Raw genomic sequence first — 19,527 nt, 5'->3', positions numbered from 1 at the left:
CAGAGCCCAGGCATGAAGCGGTTGTCAGCAGGACGACGGACTTTGCTTGTTTGGCATGAAGTATCTATCCTCGGCTTGTCATTTAGGGGCCAAAATGGAGAGTGAGGAGACTGCTGTCTGTGCTTGGGTTAGTTGTGATCTGGGCCATGCCAGATAATGTGGCGTCACGTGGGTACCGGTATGGGCTGCAGAAGGCAGCACACTTAGGTGACCTCCTGGGTTTTGGGAATCTTGTCAGTTGCCAGTGAAGATGTGCGTCTGGTAGAAGGTGAGACCAAGTCTTAACCGAGATGTCCCATTGCAAGATGACTGGGATCTTTCAGCAGGTTGCCGGGATATTGGTGTCGTCACTGGCTAAGCTGGAGGCTGGGGCGTGGACCATAATTAACTCGCTGGGTATCCAGGATTTGTGCCTTGCAAAGGATGTCCCAATGCCCTGGGATAACTGCTGTAAGAGAAAAACTATGGATGTTTTGAGTATCATCTGCTTAGACCTTCTGTTGCTCACAGAACTCCCCGAGGGTCTTGCAAGCTGACGAGGAACCATCTGATGCCTTTTTGAGCATGAACTCTGGTGGCCTCAGAAGAGATTAGTGATTTTGTTGATCATTGATAATAGGCTGTACTGACGCCTCAGAAAGGCAGAGTCAGCTAAATCTGCTCGTCAGAACCGGCAGTGAAATGAGCAAGGCAGTAATTGTCTGCACGCCTCACCTGGGAGGCTCCCTGAGGGAAAACTGCCCTCTTTCATTCCTGATAACGCTCCAGCTCTGAAAGTCCTGCTGCTCCCTTGAGACAGCTGCCTCCCCTCTGTCTCAGCCAGAGATGCTTCTCCTCTGCTCGCAAAGCTTGACAAACTGAACTATTTGTTGACGGGCTTGGCTGCGTTGCTGCAGGAGTGGTACAATAAATAGTGCAGTCCATCTCCATGTGCTGTCTGCAGCCCAGATCTTACTCTTAGCCTAGTGCACTGCATCTGCTCTGATCGTATGAATTTTGTGGCACCGTCCTTTCCTCGAAGACTCTGCCAGCTCAGGGAGTGTGGGTAGCTTAGAAACGTGCTCTCTGGTTGTATGAGTCTGGAATCATGCAAGCGGGACGTTCCGGCCAGAAGGGGGCGTTGCTGCGGCTGCTGGGATGGAGAGAGGAGTGCGTACTGGAGCTCACCTCTGTGTTAAAGATGCGAGGGTGCATGGCAGCACTTGGTGGGCTGCACGTCACGCACCAGGGTCTGAAGTTGACACTAGTGTATAGGGACAGTAACATGGCAGAGTTCCCAGTGACCTCTTCCTGGCCACATTTCAGAAGCTTCATTCCATCCTTGTCATCTTTGATCTCTTCCCGTTCCCCTGCTTGACATCTTGACCTTCCTTGGCTTTTGACTGTCTCCTTCTGGTTCTTCAGCTCTTCTTTGTCTCTTGCACTTTCTAGGGGCTGGCACGTGGCTTTTGTCCCCTCCTCTTTTCCCTTGTGTCTGTTCCACCAGGTGATCTCATCTTCTCTCACAGCTGCATTTCCCCGCGTTACGCCAGTGACCCACCGCTACCTGACTGCTCTCCCTCCGTGCAGCCCCGCTCCGTCTCAGGCACTGGCTTACCTAGAATCAGTTTTTAAATTGAGTTCAGCCCGTGCAAACCCCTGTGTGGGCACACTTCAGTCTGTTCACAACTGGCTTATACGGAGCTAGCTTAGTTAGGTAAGGGATAACAGGTAGGCAAGGCAGCACGTAATGATCGCTGCTCCTGACTGCTAAGAATTGCACATGTCCTATTCTTTTTGCTATCCAGTCTCTGGCCAGTTTGTCTTGTCTGCCTGTAATGTCTTCTCCTTTAGACTGTAAGATATTTGGGGCAGCTCTTCCAGTATAGACACTACTCCAATATAAATGTTAGATAATACTGAACAGTAGCAAACTTAAAACTGGTGAAAATAAATAGTTGTATCCCATGCTTAACTAGCCTGTGGAACCCATTGCCACAAGGTATGAGTGAGACCAGGAGCTGTACACACAAATATGAAGAGACTGTCCCTGCCTGTGGAGCTTATCACATACCTGGTTTTCCACAATAGTAGAATATCCTAGAAATGTTGGTCTGGAAGTGACCTTGAGAGGTCGTCAAGTCCAGTCCCCTGCACCGAGGCAGGACCAAGTAAACTGAACCCATCCCTAGACGTAGCCCATTCTTAAACCCGCCAGTGATGGGATTCCACAGCCCCTCTTGGAGTCCTGTTGCAGAACTTCGCTACCCTGAGACTTCGAAAGTTTTTCCTAATATCGGACCTAAATCTGCCTTGGTGCGGATCAAACCCATTTCCTCTTGTCCTTCCTTCCGTGCACGTGGAGGACGATTTATCCCTGTCCTCTCTGTGACAGCTCTTGACGTATATGAAGACTGTTCTCAGGTCCCCCCTCAGCCTTCTTTGCTCAAGACTCAACGCGCCCAGTTCTGTAACCTTTCCTCATAGCTCAGGTGTTCTGAACCTTTGATCATTTTGTTGTTCTCCTCTGGACTCTCCCCGGTTATGCTGTGTAACACGTGCTATGGCCACTCCAAATGTGGGGAACAAGAAGCCAGAGTAGGCGGCTAGGCCGAGGTGCCGTTTGTGAAAGGCCGAAAGCCCTAACACGCTGCGGCTGCACCGCTATCTGCACATGCTGGCCGGACTTGTTACTCTAGCAGGAAAACTCCCATTGATTTCAGGGTGAGAGGATCAGGCGAGTCGCAGAAGCCCCTGGAAGCAGCAGAAAAGCACAGTGGTTGCTCATTCTGGCCTATGGGAGAATATGCTAATACTGGTATGTTGTGGCTTCAGGCATTTGCTGACCATGTCACAAAGCTGTATGGGGCAGGCCCGGGGCAGTGAATGCAGAGTCAGAACTTTTCTGGACAGACCACGTGGTGGTTTGATCTAAGCATAGCAGCCTGGTAAGGATTTCTGATGATCTGATCAGCTCACCCCCAAAGAGCGCCCATCTTGGCAGTAGCAAACGGCTCTGACCCTCTGGAGAGCTGCTCTGGGACGGTGATTCGCTGTAGCCAGGTTGCCAGGCTGCCCCGTTGTGGACACAGCGCTGTGCGACTCTCGAAAGAGACCGGAGAAGTGACTGGATGGGATGCCGGATTTATTGTGTCTCAGCGACCTCAGGTCAGATGGGCTGAGTTTGCACATAAAAGAATATTTTTTTCTAACTGCCAGCCCTGCTGACCCCCCCGGAACCTGACTCCGGCTGAGTTCTTTCCTTCCCTTGTATCTCCCCCGATAATAAAGATCTTCCTGCTCTGCTTCGGCCTTCAGTTCTGCCACTGACTTGAGGGGGAGTTTTGCCCGAGTGAGCACTGAGCGAAAGTCGAGCGCCGACGTCTGGATCCGGCCCCAGGGAACAGAGCTCTGCAGGGAGAGGGGCCTGTTCGTTTAGACCCAGAAACGAAGCGGTGGGAGAGCCGTTGTGCGCTGTGAATGGGGATGGAATTGGGACAGCTTGTGGCTGTGCTGGTCTGGGGCCTGAGATGTGTGGGGTGGGGCGGCTCTTCTCTAGGAATGACTTGGCTCAGGAAAGACGTGTGAGCAGCACAGAGGAAAACTTGATGTGTGCAAGGCTGTGATTTCCCCTGCTGAGCAATGGGACCTCCCTTTACCCCGGTAATCCTCGGTCCGATTCCGGCTCTGGTAGGCTGTCCCTCCTCTTGAGCAGAGCGTTCTCGGAGGGTTGTTAGCGCAGAGCAGCGTCAGTGCTTGGCAAGTCCTGCCAGCGCTAAGAGACGTTAAAATGGGCCGTTTCCCTCTGCCGAAGAGCCGGCCGGCCTGCCAGCAGAAATGTTTGCGAAGGCCGGGGTGAGAGAGCTGCGCGTTTTCTGGGTGACCTGTAAGTATGACTTTGAGAGTGAGCCCCTGTGTGGATCAGAGCTGGTAGCACAGGGCAGTGGCTGCCCCATTGGGATCAGGAGACACTTTCAAGTTTGGTCTGCCCCCTGCCCTGAAGTTGGGAGCTGCAGCAAGGCTTCTAGCTGGAAAGGGTGGTCAGGTCAGTTCACTTCCTAGGCTCCACACGCTGCTTAGCAAAATGCCAGGGAAATCCTACAGAAACTCCTCAGAGTTAACGGCCGGACCTTTCCCACGCTGAATGCTGTAGCTGGGGGTGCTTGCAGATACCTGCTTTGGGACAGGGACAATTCAGGAGTGGCTGGAAGGGGGGGGGACAGTCATTGCATGGGCTTTTGATGGGTCTCCATTCTGCCTTCTATTGCTCCGAGGAAGCAGCATCTGGCATTATTCTGAGAAGTAATTTGAGTGCACAGATCATGACATGATCAGCTGTATAGAACCCAGAGGGGATGGCTCAGTGTTCTAAGAATGAGATGTGAACTATAGGCTCAGATCCTGGCCGGGTTTGATTTTAGCCCATTATCTTTGCATGAGTCATATGCAGCTGAGTTAGGCTAAGAATGCCGACGTTAGAGCCCTGGGAACTTTTTGTAATTTGGGGCCTGTCCTTGGGCAAAATGCGCACTCCCAAATCTGTGCACTGCACGCCCAGTCCTACTACAGCCTTGGGCTGATTCCAGCCGTGTCCTTTGGAGGTGGGGGGAGCAGTGCTGCACACAGTATTCCAGACCACGGTGCTCCATTGCTTTATGTAACAGCACGGTAATTTTCAGCATGATTCTCTAGCTCATTCATTATGCACTCTGCTGTACTCCCTCCGCCCCCCTTTGACCATTGCTGCGCATGTCAGAGAGGTTTGCACTGAGCTGTTCGCGCTGATGCTCAGAGCTTTTCCCGGAATGGCTCCAGTTCATTTAGAGCCCAGGAATGTGCATAAGCAGTTCCGATTTTCCTTCCAAGGTGCGCTACCCTTTGTTTTCATCGGTGACTTTCCTCTGCTCTTTGCCTAGCCTGTGTAGGTCCCTGGGACCTTCCTCTCCAGGGAGGGCAAAGCTTCCTTAGGAGCAGTAATTGCTTCCTGGGGGAGATACCTGCCTCCTGACTCGGGAACCTTTTGCTAATACTCCCTGAGTGCAGCATCATCGCCGTGGCTTGTGCCTTTTCTTATGCCATCCCCTGCGCTTAGGCCTCATCTAGGCTGGCAGAAATGGTGGAATTTTAAAACGCGTTCTCTAACTGACATTGCGGGGTGCAATCCAGAGGAGGGAGGGGTTGTCACCCACCTGCCCTGCAACCTGGGGTGCCTCTCAATGCTTTGCTGCTGTAGCTGCCAGTCTGGGCTGCTGCCAGTCACACCCTGGGTGTCTGTGTACAGCCACAGCCTGCTCCAGCAGCTCTGACCCCAGCAGCCTGTCGGCAAACACCAGCCGCACTCTGGCTCCCGCCAGCCTGGGTTATTGCTCCCAAGGTGACCCCAGCACACTCCCAGTCCCGGATGCCCCCCAGATGTGTGGGATCTGCGTGTCCAGCCCTCTCCTGGGCAGCCCAGATGTGTTAGGTCTGTTGCCCCTCCAAGGGGCTCGGTACACAGCAGTCTGTACTCAGCTGGAATTACCCACCCAGGTCACAACACTGGGTTAGTTCTAATTAAAGACTAAAACGAGTGTATTTAATTGCAAGGCGAGAGCTGTTCGGGGGTACAAGTAAAGAGGCACTAAAGTCAGAAATGCTTCCAAGAGAAATAAAGAGAAATCGCTTCCCTGTACTGAACTTCCCAAGCTGTCCACGTGTCCAGTAACGCTGCTGACCAAACCCTCCGGCCGTTTCTTTCCTGGTCTTAGGTGAACAGGAGAGAGATGGGTGGGGAGAGAGAACCGGGGGAGGGGGGGTTGCCCCCTCACTTTTATAGTTCAGTCCCCCTTTGAAGTACATTGTCCTGAGGGTGACCCCTAGATAAAGGTGTTTCCCCCTGAGAACCAGGAGACAAGGAGCCGGGGGTGGGGGGAGAGGTTCCATGCTGCTGTTTGCTAAGATCAGATCTGTTTGTTCCTGCCCCGTCCTTGGTAGTCGATGGCCCATCAGCTGTGATGGCACCTGACAACTTGTCCTTTGTCTTTGGGGAGCAGGTTTACCCCTCCCCAGGCTTGCCTGGCGAACGCCCTTCAGTCAGGAGTTGGGCTAATGCTCAGAGCTTTACACAGACTGTTCCGCCAGCCCTGTCCCCGGGATGTTCTTGCCCAGGGAGTTATTAGCTGTCAATGACCCCTCCCCGGTATTTGTACAAAGCTGATTGCAGTGGTGTGCGGGTGTGACGGCAGGGGGGCGTTCTGTCATACTGACACAGTCTAACTAGCACAGTTTAAAACCCTACTGCAGGCAGGCAAGTTGTATTTTAACACATGGGCTACAACCCAGCTGGCTGACACGTGTCCATGTGGGTTTTAAAACATGCGTGGTAGTGTGCTAGCGAACAGGTTAAAATACCCCTTTTCGCCTTGTCTAGCTGAGCCCAGAGTCCCTTCCTTCCCCCGGGGGCTCTCCGGGCTGGCATGAGGCAGGGTGGGCGGATTTAGAGGACAGCGTTGCTGCTGAGGCTTTGTTCTGGCCCTGGCCTAGGGCTGAACGTCATCTCCCCCTGCTCTTGGCAGTTCACACCCCTGCAGTGGCCTTAGCCCCCTGCGCCGGAACCGGGGCTGCTGCAGCAGGCGCTTTTCTTGCTGTGTCGATTGTTCTCGGCCCTGACTCCACCCACTTGTGGCCGGGGGGGCCTGGCTCCGGGCCCCACGTTCTGCAGGGCAGATGGCTGCTCACCCTAGCCCTGGCTGCCTGGCGCTGTGGGGGACAGGGGTATAGTCTGCATGCAGCCTCGGCTCGCTTTCCATGCCTGGGTTACTCCAGGTCAGCTTGTGAGCGGGTCTCTGCTGCTTCTTGCTCTTCAGGTTCAGCCGTGGGTTGGCCCTGCTGGGAGCTGCTCAGAAGGAGCTGGAAGGCCCAAGGAGCCAGGCAGAGGCTGTCTGAATACAAACTCAGACGTGGAGCTAGCCGGGAAAGGCAGAGAGGCTGCCGCAGTGGGGACCTAGGAGCCCCGTGGGCTCAGCCTCTTCCTGCCTCTCAAGCTCGTTTTAGGGGAGCCTGGTTCTTCCCAGCAGGGTCCTTCAAGCTGCCCCTGGGGAAGTGGCAGAGGTGTGTATTTCAGGGGCTCTGAGCCCCTCTCCCCTGGACAAACGGGGACAGCAGCCATACCTCGGTGTGGTTCTCTTCCTAGCCCCGGCCCTGGATTTAATGGGGACCAGCCCCACCCCCTCTGCTCTGCCCCCCTCGCCGTGTGCCACAGCCTGTGGAAACAGCAGCCAGAGCCCACTTCCCTGTCGCCGGCAGTGCAGCCCTAGGCCCCGAGCGCGTCCGGCTGGCGACAGCTGCTGTCGGCTCCAGTCACAGGGCTCCCGTGGGCACCGCAAGGAGGCGGCTGCCTGCCGGCGCAGGGACTGGGACAGGGAACGCCAGCTCTGCTTGCTCGGACGAGCCCCAGGAGCCCAGCACCAGCCACTCGGGCTACCCTCCCTGGGTGGCCCCTTCCAGGGGCGCTGCCCGTCAGGGGGCTTAGGTGCACTGCTCCCCTCTCCTCAGCCCCCTGGTGCTGCAGCGAAGGTCTGAGTGCCCAGGGGGTCGCCAGGGGCAGGGTGTGCCCCGCTCAGTGCAGTGGTGGGGAGCACGAGGCTGGGGAGGAAAGCAAGGGGTCGGATGTGCTCCCTCAGGCTGTCTGGCTCTTTGCTGTACCAGGACTCTGGCAGCAGCCTGGCCCTTCGCTGACCTCCGCTTGCAGAGGAATTGATTCGTGGTGCCCCTCCCCCTTGCCTTCTCCCTGTTGGGCATCACGGGCTCTCCCTTCCTGCCAGCAGGGTGCTCCCCTTTCAGAGGGCAGCCCGGGTCCCCTCCTGTGTGTGCCCCCCAGCTGGAGTCTCTCCAGGACGCGTGGGCGTTCTAGAGTCCCAGGCCAGGCGGGCCCTTGGGATCACCTCCTCTGACCCCTGGGGAGCGCAGGCCAGATACCGGCCCCCCAGTCCTGGGGCAGAGCTTTTAGAAAAAGCCAATCTGGATTGAGAACTGGCCAGTGATGGAGAATCCACCAGGTCCCTGGGTGAATTGTCGCTGGCAGGCTATCCCCCTGAGCGTCTGTAGGTGAGTGGGGGGGTAGCAGCTTGCCTGGGTGAAACGTGTGCGCGTGGGCTGGTGTTTTCCCCTTTCTCTCCAGGGGCACAGAGGGGCCTGAGCTCCTTTTCCTCTGCAGAGCGCAAGCCCTGGGATTCCCTTGCACGCTGACCCTGCGCCGTAGCCATGGCTTTTCCAGCCAGCCGGGACCCATTGAAATGCCTGTCAAGCCTTGTAGAAATCAGCCAGAAGGCTCCCATCCCTGGGGAGCAATTAAAGTCGCTCGCTTAGCTGGGACTCCTGCCTTAGGGCGCAGCAGTTGCCAGCCGGGATCAGAGCAGCCGTCCGTCTAGCCCCTCTCCGTTTCTGCTGCTGGCCAGGACCAGCCATGCCTGCTGCAGAGAGAGGTGCAAGAAACCCTCCAGTGGACGATGGACTCGCCTGCCCGTAGGGCTGCGTCAGTTTCATGGCCGCAGGAGGATTTACACAACTTCCAAATGCTTTTGCCCCCTCGCTGATGTAGGCAGGGCGTTCTCCTTACGCAGAGCAGGGGCCAGCCATTTCTAGGTCCTGCTCCACGTTTGTCCTCGCTGATATCTTGAGTTCCTCGGCTCTGGGGCGCTGGGCTCTGTCATTTGGGTCAGTCCGGGGGAGACCAGCCTCAGAGCTGATCCTGGCTGGAGAACTAGAGTGAAAAGTACTAGCAGGAGCAGGGGAAGTAGTAAAGAGGCAGGAGTTAGAGAAGAACTGCTGTTTGTAACCTGTCTAGCAAGGAGAATAGAGGTTTGCAACACTGGTGAATAATGGTTACCTTGTGCAAAGCGCTAATGCTGAAGGCAAGGTGTGCAAAGGGGCTGCCCCAGCAGGCATGCGTCCCATCCCAAGACAATGAATGTGATCCCAAAACCCAGTGAACCTGGCAATTACTGCCTGGGAAGTCCAACGTAAATAAAGCCATAAGTATGATGGGGGACAAGTCGCTAACCTGCTGGTGATACGTGTCCCATGAGCACTGAGCAGCCTTGGGGTTTGCAGAGAAAATCACACGAGGCAGACTGGAGCCCCTAGAATACAACACGCTACAGTCCCACTGCCAGGGCTGTGCGTTAATATCCCAACCCACAATACAGCCAACCTTCTTCCTCACCCAGGCATGAACCCAGACCCTGAAAACAGAGCATCCTGCCTTCCCGTGAGACAGCGCAGCAGGGGGAGAGTCCCTGGGCAGGAGCTTCGCAGCGCCAATGAGCACAAATGGGAAATGGAATGGGGGAGAAGGGAGGTCAGGCCTCTAATCAGCATGAAAAAGGGGGAAGGCAAAAGGAGAGATGTTTTCTATGGCACTCTCCAAAATCCCACGGGGTAGGGAAGAGAGAGGCTGCTGTAGTGCGAGATTTCCTAGCCAGGCGTGGTCAGATGTCTGTGCTTCATAGATTTAATTGTAAAGCCAGAAGGGACCATTAGATCATCTAGCCTGACCTTGTGTGTAATACAGGCCAGAGAATGTCACCCACGGACTCCTTTATTGGCTAAAGCATCTTCCAGAAAGGCTCCCGTCTGGCTCTGAAGATCCCCAGAGATGGAGAATCCACCAGCCCTTGGGAGTTTGTTCCGGGGGTTGGTCACTGTTAAACATCGGGGCCTTATTTCTAACGAATTTGTCTGGCTTCAGCTTCCAGCCACTGGGTCTTGTTCTTCCTGTCAGGGCTGGACTAAAGAGCCCTTCGGCACCTGGCATTTTCTCCAGTCTCCTCTCAATCCTTTTAATAAACCAAACTGTGCTCTTTCCTTCTCTCCCTAGAAGGTATTTTCTCCAGCCCTTGAACTATTCTTGTCGTGCTTTCCGGCACCCTACATGTTCCTACATAAAAAACATGGACCCCCAAACTGGACGCAGTATTCCAGTATCCGCCTCCCCAGTGCCGCATACGGAGGTAAAAATCACCTCCGTATCCCTACTCGCGCCTCCCGTTTGTACATCCAAGGGTGGCATTAGCCCTTTTTGCCACAGCATCGCAGTGGGAGCTCACGTTGAGTTGCTTGTCCACAATGAGACCCCAGCTCCTTTTTGGAGTCGCTGCATGCCAGGGGCCAGTCCCCGTATTGCAGGGCCGGCCTGCGGTCCTTGTTTCCAGATCTGTAACTTTGCATTTGACTGTATTAAATCACATTTTGTTTGAATGGGCTTGGCTTACCAAGCAATCCAGATCACGCTGTATGACTGAGCCTTGTTCTCGTCAATTTTGACCACTCTGCCAATGTGTCATCTGCAAATTTCATCAGCAGTGATTTTTATATTGGCTTCCAGATTATTGATAAAAATATTGGGGAGCAGCAGGTCTAGTGCTGATCCCCGCGGAACCCACCAGGAAACAGTCTCGTGTAAGGATTCCCCATTGATAACTGCTTTGGGGATCTGCCCCTTCTTAAGCCATTTAACGGGGCTTCGCTGGTATTGTGTAATGCTTGTTTTTTTGATGGAGCGTTGGATGGTGCTAAGTCAAAGGTCTTACCAAAGTCTCTGTATATTACATATGTGCAACTGCCTTGTCATCGCATCAAAGAATGAAATCAGGGTTGTTTGCTGATAACTATTTTCCTAAAACCGTCTGGACTGGCATTAATTATTGACTGAATCCTAGATTAGCTTTTCCATTTGCTCAGCGTTGATGGCAGCAGGCTCACTGGCCTCTAGCTATCTCGGTCAGCCTGCTGAGGAAGCCTGTGAAGTGCATGCCCAGGACAGTGAGTCCGCCACTAACATGTAAAGCACGCAGCATGTACAGATCTGGGAGAAAGGCAAGAGATGCAGAAAGAACCTCCCAGTATTTAGAGCCTGCCCCGCCTTCTCCGAAATGACCAGGGTTCAAAAAAGAACTAGATAAGCTCATGGAGGACAGGTCCAGCAAAGGCTATTAGCCAGGAGGGGCAGGGATGGTGTCCCTAGGCTCTGTTTGCCAGAAGCTGGGAATGAGCGACAGGGGATGGATCACTTGGCGATTCCCTGTTCTGTTCATTCCCTCTGGGGCACCTGGCATTGGTCACAGGGAGAGGGATCTCCTAGCAACGAGGGATTTCAGCTCCCCATTGGTGCTTTTGGGCAGAGCCCCCCACGTCCTCCGGGGAGCGACAAGCTCATCACCTTCTGGCCCTGTTGGATGCCCTGGTATCCGAGCACAGGACAGACCAGCAGGGCTGAGTTCGCAATGCTCTGGAGCAGTGCAAGGCTGGAAAGCCTCTTTTGCGAGCTCCAGCCCTTCCGGTTATGGGACCTCGCCGTAGCTGTGTCAAGGGCACCTAGATCTGCCCTGCAGCACCCCCCGCTGTCCATTCCTGCCCCAGCTCTTCATGCACCCTCCGTTCCAGCCTGTAGCCACTCCTCGGTTCCCTGCCTGGCTGCCCCCTGCTCTGCCTGGCAGATTAGGAAGGGTGCTTCCTGCCAGTGCTGGGAGACCTGCTCTTCCATCCAGCCCTGCCGGTCTCTGCTCCACATCGCGTGGGGGGTGGTTTGCAGGCATTTGAACGGCTCATGTGAGTCCTCTCCTTGGCAGAGCCTGTGGGTTGGTTCAGGGGCTGGGCCTGGGGGAATAGGCAGTGCCACTTTCTGCCCAGCCGCCTCCCTCCCCCAGCAGGCACACAGCACACCGGGATGGAGGGTGGGCTCAGGGCAGCCTGCTCTGGCCCCAGGGAGTGTCGGGCTGGGGAGCATGAAGCTGCCCCAGGGAGCGCGCAGAGGCGTAATGTCTGAATGGGAATATTTGTCTTGTTAAGTCCCAGATCAGAGTGGATTTAAGTGCTTTAGTTTATAAATAAACAGCCCTGGCGGCCAAGGTAGCTTTACAGAGGCTGGCAGCAGCCCTGCTTGGGAAGGATCTCTCCACCACACAGCCTGCGACTTCCTGTCACACCGTAATCCCTTAATCCTACTTTAGCTCTGTTAATGTTCCTCCTTCCCTTTCGGCTCTGATCCGCTTTCTCTGGGGGGGCGTGGATCCCGCCGCTCCTCAGCTGAGCGTGTGCCTGTGGCGGGGAGAGGCGGCCGCGGCTGGGCGCCATCCCGGCTACCGTCCGGACGCCTCGGACCATGCGGCAGGGCCCCGGGGATGGTGGTGCCTGAGTGTGTCCCATTCTCTCTGTCTTACAGGCTCTGCAGCCTGCGCCTGAAGAAGCTCACCGTGCTGAGGGAGCTGGACAAGGAGCTGAGCTCGGTGCTCATCGCTGTGAAGATTCAGGTGAGCCGCGGCCCCAGTGCAGCGCTTGGGGTGGGCAGGCTGGCGCTGGGGGCGTTGTCTGCCCTCGTTCCCCGTTCCGCTCTGTTAGTGCCACTGTCGAGTCCCCGGAGCGGGGTGAGCCCTGGTGCCAGCGGGACCAGCTCTCCCGGAGGTCAGCGGTAGCCGCCCCTGCCGCTTGCTCGAGCGCTGAATTGGTGGCCAGGCCTGCAGTCCTGCGATGCGGGGCTGGAACTGGTCCTTTCCCCATCGCCCTCTCCCCTTCCCGAGCATCCGCTCCTGTCCCTTGGAAGGTGGGAGGCAGCCCTGTGCGGGCGTTCCTTGGGCTGAACGGCCCCCAGCGGCCCCCGGGAAGGAGGCCCAGAGGGGCTGGATCTGAGCAGAGGGGCGCTCTCGACTCTTGTCTCCACGCGTAGAGAGGGACGCCTCGCTGCCAGTGCTCAGGGTTCCCCAGGCAGAAACCTCGCACTCCATGTAGATCTTCCCCTGCATTCTGCAGCCCTGGCTGGGCTCTCCTCCCTGCCTTCTGCCGCACCCTGCACCAGGGATGGACTGCGGCATGCTGCCAGGGCTCCCCACAGCTCTCACAGGCCCAGCCAAAACTAGCTAGTGTGGCCTGTTGCCTCTCGGTCCCCTGCTGGGCCCTGGAGAGTGACACCTCCACCCCCACCCCCAGCATGGCCTCTGGCACGTCACTGGACCCCTCCGTCTGTGTGGGACGCCTGTGACGATGCTGACACTTGGCCCTGGACCCAAGAGGCTCTGCTCTGCAGCTACCCGGGTAGCGTCTGGAGGATGGCAGAGCCGGGCAGGAAGCACCCGGGCTGCCTGAACACCTAGGCTCTGCCCTGCTTTGGGGCCTTCCATCTGGGGCTGTCCAATGCATTATACTGGGCCTCCCGAGCCCTAGGAGCTCCCTCCTTTCCTGCAGCCGCGCTGTGCCCTGCCAACGGCTCTGCACAACCGGCAGGGACGCACAGGGAGGGAAGGAGCTGGACTGCAGGGCATGTTTTAGGGAGGCAGGATGTAATGGCTGGTGCCCCAACCCCAGGGGAATGCTCTGGTTCTGGGGAGGAGAAAGCTCCCTTGGGTCTCCGGTGGTGATGAGTGGGAAGGGTAACCTGTCACCGGATCAGAATGGCTGGTAATGACCACCAGAGCCAGGGGTTCGAACCCCAAACACGGTGTGTAGCCCTGTCCTCCGGCAGACACCCCCTCGCACAGCCTGGCACGCTGATAAAGGTCACTGAATGCAACTGACATGGGGCTGAGTCTCATCCCGCCTGCCCGGTCTGTCGTAGGAACTCCTCGCTCCAGCCTGCGTTAGGAGCAGGAAGAGAACGGGGGGGCAATGCTGTGTGTGACAGGGAGAGAGACACCAGCCTGGTGGAGGCGGTTTTTCTTCCTCTCTACAAGCCCGTGCGTGTGTGTGATCTCCAGTGCCAGCCTCCCCTTTTCGTTGGCGTGGACGATCCTGCTGCCGTCTGTGAGGTGGGAGATCCATCCTACCACCTCTTCTTCCTCACAGGGAGCAGGGATCTCTCTCCTTTCGCTGTGTCACACGTGCACAGACCCAGGAGGCATGTGTCACCTGCCCCCTCCCCTTCTGGGTGTGCGAGAGGGATCCCAGGGTGCACGGGGGCCCCGTGATCCTGCCGCCATCCCGAGCAGCAGTCTCGGATGGAAGGGGCTCTTGTCGGGAAGCTGTGGCTGCCATGGGAAGCAGGGTGGGGCGGGGAGGCCAGGGAGCTCTTTGTGCTGCAGGCATTAGGGTTTAAAGCTGGATTAGCGGAGGAAGCCTGGGTATTAATGTGCTCCAGAAGGGAGGGCTGGTTGTGCCTGCCCCACTTGCCCTCCAGGATCCAGACTGGAGCTGTAGGAAGTATGGGGCACCGGGGGTCCAGTCCTGGCCTCTCCAGTCAGTTCTGGCATCCAGGGTTTTATTCCTGGTCTCTGTGCAAATACTCGCCTTGTGCTGTCTGAGACTCGTCTCGGGAGGTATTGGGGGTTGTTAGCGTCGCTATAAATCGCTACCGAGCCTTCCAGGAGATGAGAGCACCGCTTCTGCCGCAGGCGCTACCCAGGGAATAGCAGAGCTGGGCTGGCGGCTGGGGGGCGCAGCATTCACAGCAAGGAGGGGCTGAGACTGGGCTGGGCTGCTCCGCTAGCTCTCTGGTGGTGTGACAGGGGACCCGAGAAAGCGGAGCTGCTGGCAGGGCTGGGCTTGGCCAGGGGCTGAGGGGAGGGCAAGGCTGGTGAAGGCTCTAATCCCCTGGGTGGCTAACTGCATGTGACCTCTGTAGGGCTCTCCTGCCCCGGTCGTCTTTGTTACTCTAAGTGCCGCTTGGGCCATGAGCCCGCCACGCTCTGCAGGTTCCCTCACTGCATTCCCCAGCCTGGCCCTCGCTACGCCAAAGCCACAGAGCTGAGCAGTTACCCACGTGCAGCCCCACCCAGCTGGACACCGCTCAGTAGGAGCTGTATTTATTCTCACATGCCATTACGTTGGGCCCTGTGCTCCCCCTGCCCCTCCAGAGACAGAGCCTCATGCCCAAAATGTAGCTGTTGGCAAGCAGGGACTGATCACTGGAACCAAGGCTGTCCTCTACAAGCAGCTCTTCTGGGAGGTCCTCGCTGCTTACCGATACTCAGTCTAAAATGGCATTGCTTCTTGTTGGTTTGGTGAAGAAATCTGTCAGCAATTATGTCCAGGAATGTCTGGGCCCTGCCTTCGTTAGTAGCACTAGTCCTCCAATCAATATCTGGGAAATTAAAATCTCCCATAATCACACAATTCCCAGTAGTATGTTAGAGGTCTCTATCGATCCTGGGGGGGTGTCGCAGACTCCAGCACTATCCCAGTGAAGCCTCTGTTACCTTTCTTCTCCAAAGTGATTTTGGCCCCAAGAGATTCCGTTTGATCCATTCCATCACTTCTGATTTCTTTACAGTCTAGCTCTTCATTAATATACAATGCTACTCCACCACCTTTGCCTTTACGTCTGTCTTTCCTGTACTCCTGTCATGATTACTATTCCACCGTGTTTCCATTATCCCTATAGCATCTGGCTTCACTTCCTGCACCAGTGATTCTAGTTCCTCTGTTTTGTTACCCAGACTCTTTGCATTGGTGTACAAACGTCCTAGTTGTTTCTGCTCGGCTTTGCCCAAATTCCTCGCCCAATTGTGTGCAGTCATTCCACTGCCAGCATCACCTACCTGACTGTTAGTGTCATTGGTATTGGCACTATGCTTCCTCTGGTTGTCCATTCTCCTACCCGTGTTCCTTTCTCCACTGCTGTATCCTCTTTTACTTGATTTTCCTCCCACTCAGCATTCGAAGCAGGTGTGGAGACTATCTGAGCACCTCCCAACCGCCGCCTCTGATTTCCTGGTTGAAAGCTCTTTTAATCAGTTGTGCCAGCCTCCATCGCAGAAATCTATTTCCCTCCCTGCTCAGGTGGAGTCCATCCCATGGGAACAGTCCTCAGTCCATGAATGCCTCCCAGGGGTCAAACATCCCTAAGCCTTTCTTATAGCACCACTGCCTGAGCAATCTGCTGATCATCACAATCTCATCTCGCCTTTGCCCTCCTCAAGGGACAGGCAGAGACCCACTGAAGATCATCTGAGCCTCCATTTCCTTAAGCATCTTTCCAGCCTGGCAGAGTCTCCCTTGATGCATTCCAGCAAGACTCTAGTGGTGTCATTTTCCTATGTGAAGCACAATCAGTGGATTCTTTCCTGTTCCCATTAGATCCTCTTCAGCCTCAGGTCCACATCCCGTCCCTTAGCTCTCCGCAGACAGCGCACCCTTCTGTTCTCTGGATCTGCTCTGGTGCCAGGCCTGTCTGTTCTTCTCAGACCTGCCACTTCCTGGTGTTGGTGCAGGTCTTCAGCCTTCCTCTTCCTGTTCTTTCTGGCGGCATGTCCTTTTGTCTTGTGTTCTCCCTTGCAATCTTCTGCAAGTCGTCCTGTATCCTCCTGGGGCTCTGAATTCTGGCTGTCTCCATGGACGCTTCCCCTCAACTTGTAGGACTAGCCGCTCTTCTCTTCTTTGCCCTCCCGCCTTCACACTCTGCCTGCTGTGCCCCATCTTGATTTTCCGAGCCAGCAAACCCGTTCCTGACCCCTCCTTCTCCTTCACTAGCTGGTCTTTTCCTCTGCCTGGTTCTCATAGTCACATGCTTCCACTGGCCACTTTCCTCACCCAGCCGTCTCCCCTCAGAGTTCTCCAGCCTGCATCTGCGAGTCTTGACTTTTCCCTTCAGCCCCCTCTCGCCTTCCCTTCATCCTCTGCTCAAATCCCCTTTGAAACTCAACTTAGTTCCATCCTGCGTCTCCAGACCTCAGATCTTCTCTTCCCTCAGCTCTATACAAACAAAGCTCTTTTTGGATACCTGCTCCTGGATAATGTGCATCCTGCAGCTTCCACGTCTGGCCACCTTCGTCTCTTCCATTCCTTGGGTCACCACCACGGCTGCCTCCGTAGCTGTCACAGCCTTTCTGCCTAAGCTCCTGCCAAGGGAGAAGAAGAAAAGTACAGCATGCTAAGAGAGGCCACCTTCCTAGGTCAGCATGGTTTGTGCTGGGGCCCCCTGGTGAGCTTACTGCATTTCGGGAGGCACCTTACCCTACTACAACCCCGTTCAAGTCAGCAGGGGATTGCGCTGTTGCCAGTGAAGCCATGTGAGAGTTGGAGTGATTGGGTCGGAGAGCTAGCTGCTAATGGCATTGGGCGTTACGAATGACGCTCAGCAATCCTAGAAGGGCAAGTAGCATTAGTGGGTATTAATTGGCCCTGGCAGCTGACTCCAACAGTGCTTTGAAGCTGGGAAAAAGGAATGTTGGGTAGCAGATGCAAGATGCCAGTGAAGAGATGCAAGGTCTGCATTCCGATGTGGGCTGGCCAGTCACCTCTCAGGCTCTCTAGGATTGAATTTCATCTGGGTTCTGCCACCTCCCATCTGCGTGGCACCCAGTCGCAGTCAGTACCTGGCCCTACCCTTGCCTGCTTAGGCAGAAGAACTAAATAAATCGACAGAGCGACAGAGCCCAAAACGGTACTGCCCCAGGATTGCTCCCAGTGGCCCTGCAAAGCCGAGGTCCCCCAATAGAAGCCTGTGACATGCCTGACCACAGACCACAGTCCCTGCGACATGCTGCCCTGGGCCCGTGAGCAATGGGACAGGGGCCCCGGTTGGAAAAGGCTCCGAGACCGATGGCACTGAGGGCACAGCAGCAATGATGGACAGTGCTCAGGTTCCGGGGGCGCAATAAGACGACCCCTCTTGCGGTGCCGATGTTCCCCCTCTGAGAGCGCATCACTGCATTCACCAGCTCCTTCCACTGCCTGAGCTCCCAAGTGTAAACCGGCACCTGTGTGCACTGCGCTGGAGACATAGCCCATGCAGCCAGAGCTCCTGAGGAATTGCGACCATCACTGGGTAATCCCGCCAGGAACTGTGGGCCCCCCAGGGCGACACATTTCTCTGACTAACAGGGCCAGTAAATAGGCAGAGATTGTTCTAACCACCAGTCTGAAAGGGGATCGAGGAAAGAAATTCCCATGGCCTTTGGGAGAACACAGAGAAAAATCAGTGCCTTGAGTGATGCCGCCCCAACCCACCCTGGATGGAGGAAGCTGCGCTGGGGCTGGGGCCAGCCGCTGCCTTATTTACCACCTGCATCGCTAACACGCTGCTGCATCCAGCACAAAATGCTCCCCGGCATTACAGAATTAACTAGATGCCAGGGAAGAGGGGAAACAGCTCATTAGCTGAATTTGCAGATGACACTTAATGAGGAGTTGTCAGGGGAATGAAATGATAATACAAAGGGAGCTAGCATGGTAAGAACTCTGGGCAGAGAGCGCAGCCAGAGTCATCCTTAAAAAGCTGCCGCTGAGCCATCTGGGGGGAGAGCTGCAAACACCGGCCCTCCCTGGGAGGGAGAGGAATGCGCCACCGTCTCTGGGTGTAAGGAGGCGAGGCGATGGAACCAGCAAATAATTCTCTCCCTGTTGCAGCCTCTGGAGCATGCCCAGAGCGTGGCCCTCCGATGGCCGGCTTGCTGCCCAAGCCTCTCCCTGCACAGGCGAGCACAACCCGCGCTCCCAGACAGACCCCATCTTGCTGTGGCATTGCATCCTCACTCATCGGATGCTCAAGACAGGCTGTTGAATCCCCTTTTATTTAAATGACCTTATAGGCAAAAGGGCCCATTCCAGATGTGGGCTGCAAGTTAACTGGGTCAATTCTAACCTGTCAGGAGTGACCAAAAGCTGATGGGTGGTTGGAGACCTGTGGGATGTGAGCTGGGGGTCTCTGTGCAGTGGGAAGGGCTCCATTGCAGGTGGCCCCGATGGCCACCGGGCTAGTGTGGACGCAGAGAGGCTAAGGAGCGACTGGCTCGCTCTGGAGGTGAGTCGGGGTGAGTGGCAGCAGGAGGGTACGAGGGGAGGCTGCCCTGCTGCCGTCTATGTTGTATCTGTTCCATGGATGACCAAGGTCTCCTGCGCTGTCCGTCCAGCACCGGAGGTGGTAATTACACGCCCTCGACAAAGTGTTTTGGATAGGCTCCGGCTAGGTGTTAGCCTGGCCTCCCCAGAGCCTGCCGCTTAGCTGGATGCATCTAACAGTTGCCTTGAAAAGTACAACCTGTGCTGCCTCCTTCCCAAGTGTCCCCTCCCTACTGCTGCTTCCATGGTGCCCATTCAGGACCCGGGTTCTCCTGCCCTTTGCTAGGCTCTCTGCCTCCCCTCTCACTCCCGCAAGGGGGCGGCATCTCTGGGGAGCTTTGCCTTTTCTCCTCAGTTTTTTGTCTGTTGCTGCTTATTATTTCCTCTCTGTCTGGCTGCCAGCATTGCTGGTTTCTGTACGGGCCTCTCCAATCCATCTGTCCCTTCTGGGTCCATCTGCGCTGATGTCACCCGTCCCAGAAGCCCTAGAAACCAGAACCTCTGCTGCTGCTTGGGGAGGGAGGATTGTGCGGTGGCTAGAGCAGAGCTCTGGGGAGTTCTTGGGGAAGGCACTTTAGGTATTGGCTCTGTGCTGCCAAGTCAAGCCAGTGCCGCTGGCCTACCTCACTGGATCTCTGGGAAGCGTGTTCAGAGCCTTCTCTTGAGTCCCCTCTCTTGTGCTGGACCCTGGCACTGAGGTCTCTGCTAGTCCAGGTATGTTCTGTTCGCCTCTGTGCTGAGGAACTGCCTGGAGGCCCTCCATGGAAGGGAATGAGGAATAGGCTGATCAGTGACATGTTTACA

At 55.9% G+C, this 19,527-nt stretch overlaps 1 protein-coding gene across 1 annotated transcript in view; it reads left to right on the top strand.

The window, feature by feature from the left end:
* Positions 1-19,527, top strand: part of LOC135876029 (phosphofurin acidic cluster sorting protein 1-like) — a 111,902-nt gene that overhangs the window by 60,409 nt on the left and 31,966 nt on the right. The window contains exon 2 of the mRNA XM_065401153.1: positions 12,179-12,266. Within this exon, the coding sequence (XP_065257225.1) occupies positions 12,179-12,266 (88 nt within the window). The remainder of the gene's footprint in view (positions 1-12,178; positions 12,267-19,527) is intronic.

The sequence above is a fragment of the Emys orbicularis genome, chromosome 3, assembly GCF_028017835.1.
Source record: "Emys orbicularis isolate rEmyOrb1 chromosome 3, rEmyOrb1.hap1, whole genome shotgun sequence".
Classification (NCBI taxonomy): domain Eukaryota; kingdom Metazoa; phylum Chordata; order Testudines; family Emydidae; genus Emys; species Emys orbicularis.
The sequence above is the reverse complement of the archived record's forward strand: the minus strand, read 5'-3'. Positions and strand labels throughout refer to the sequence as shown.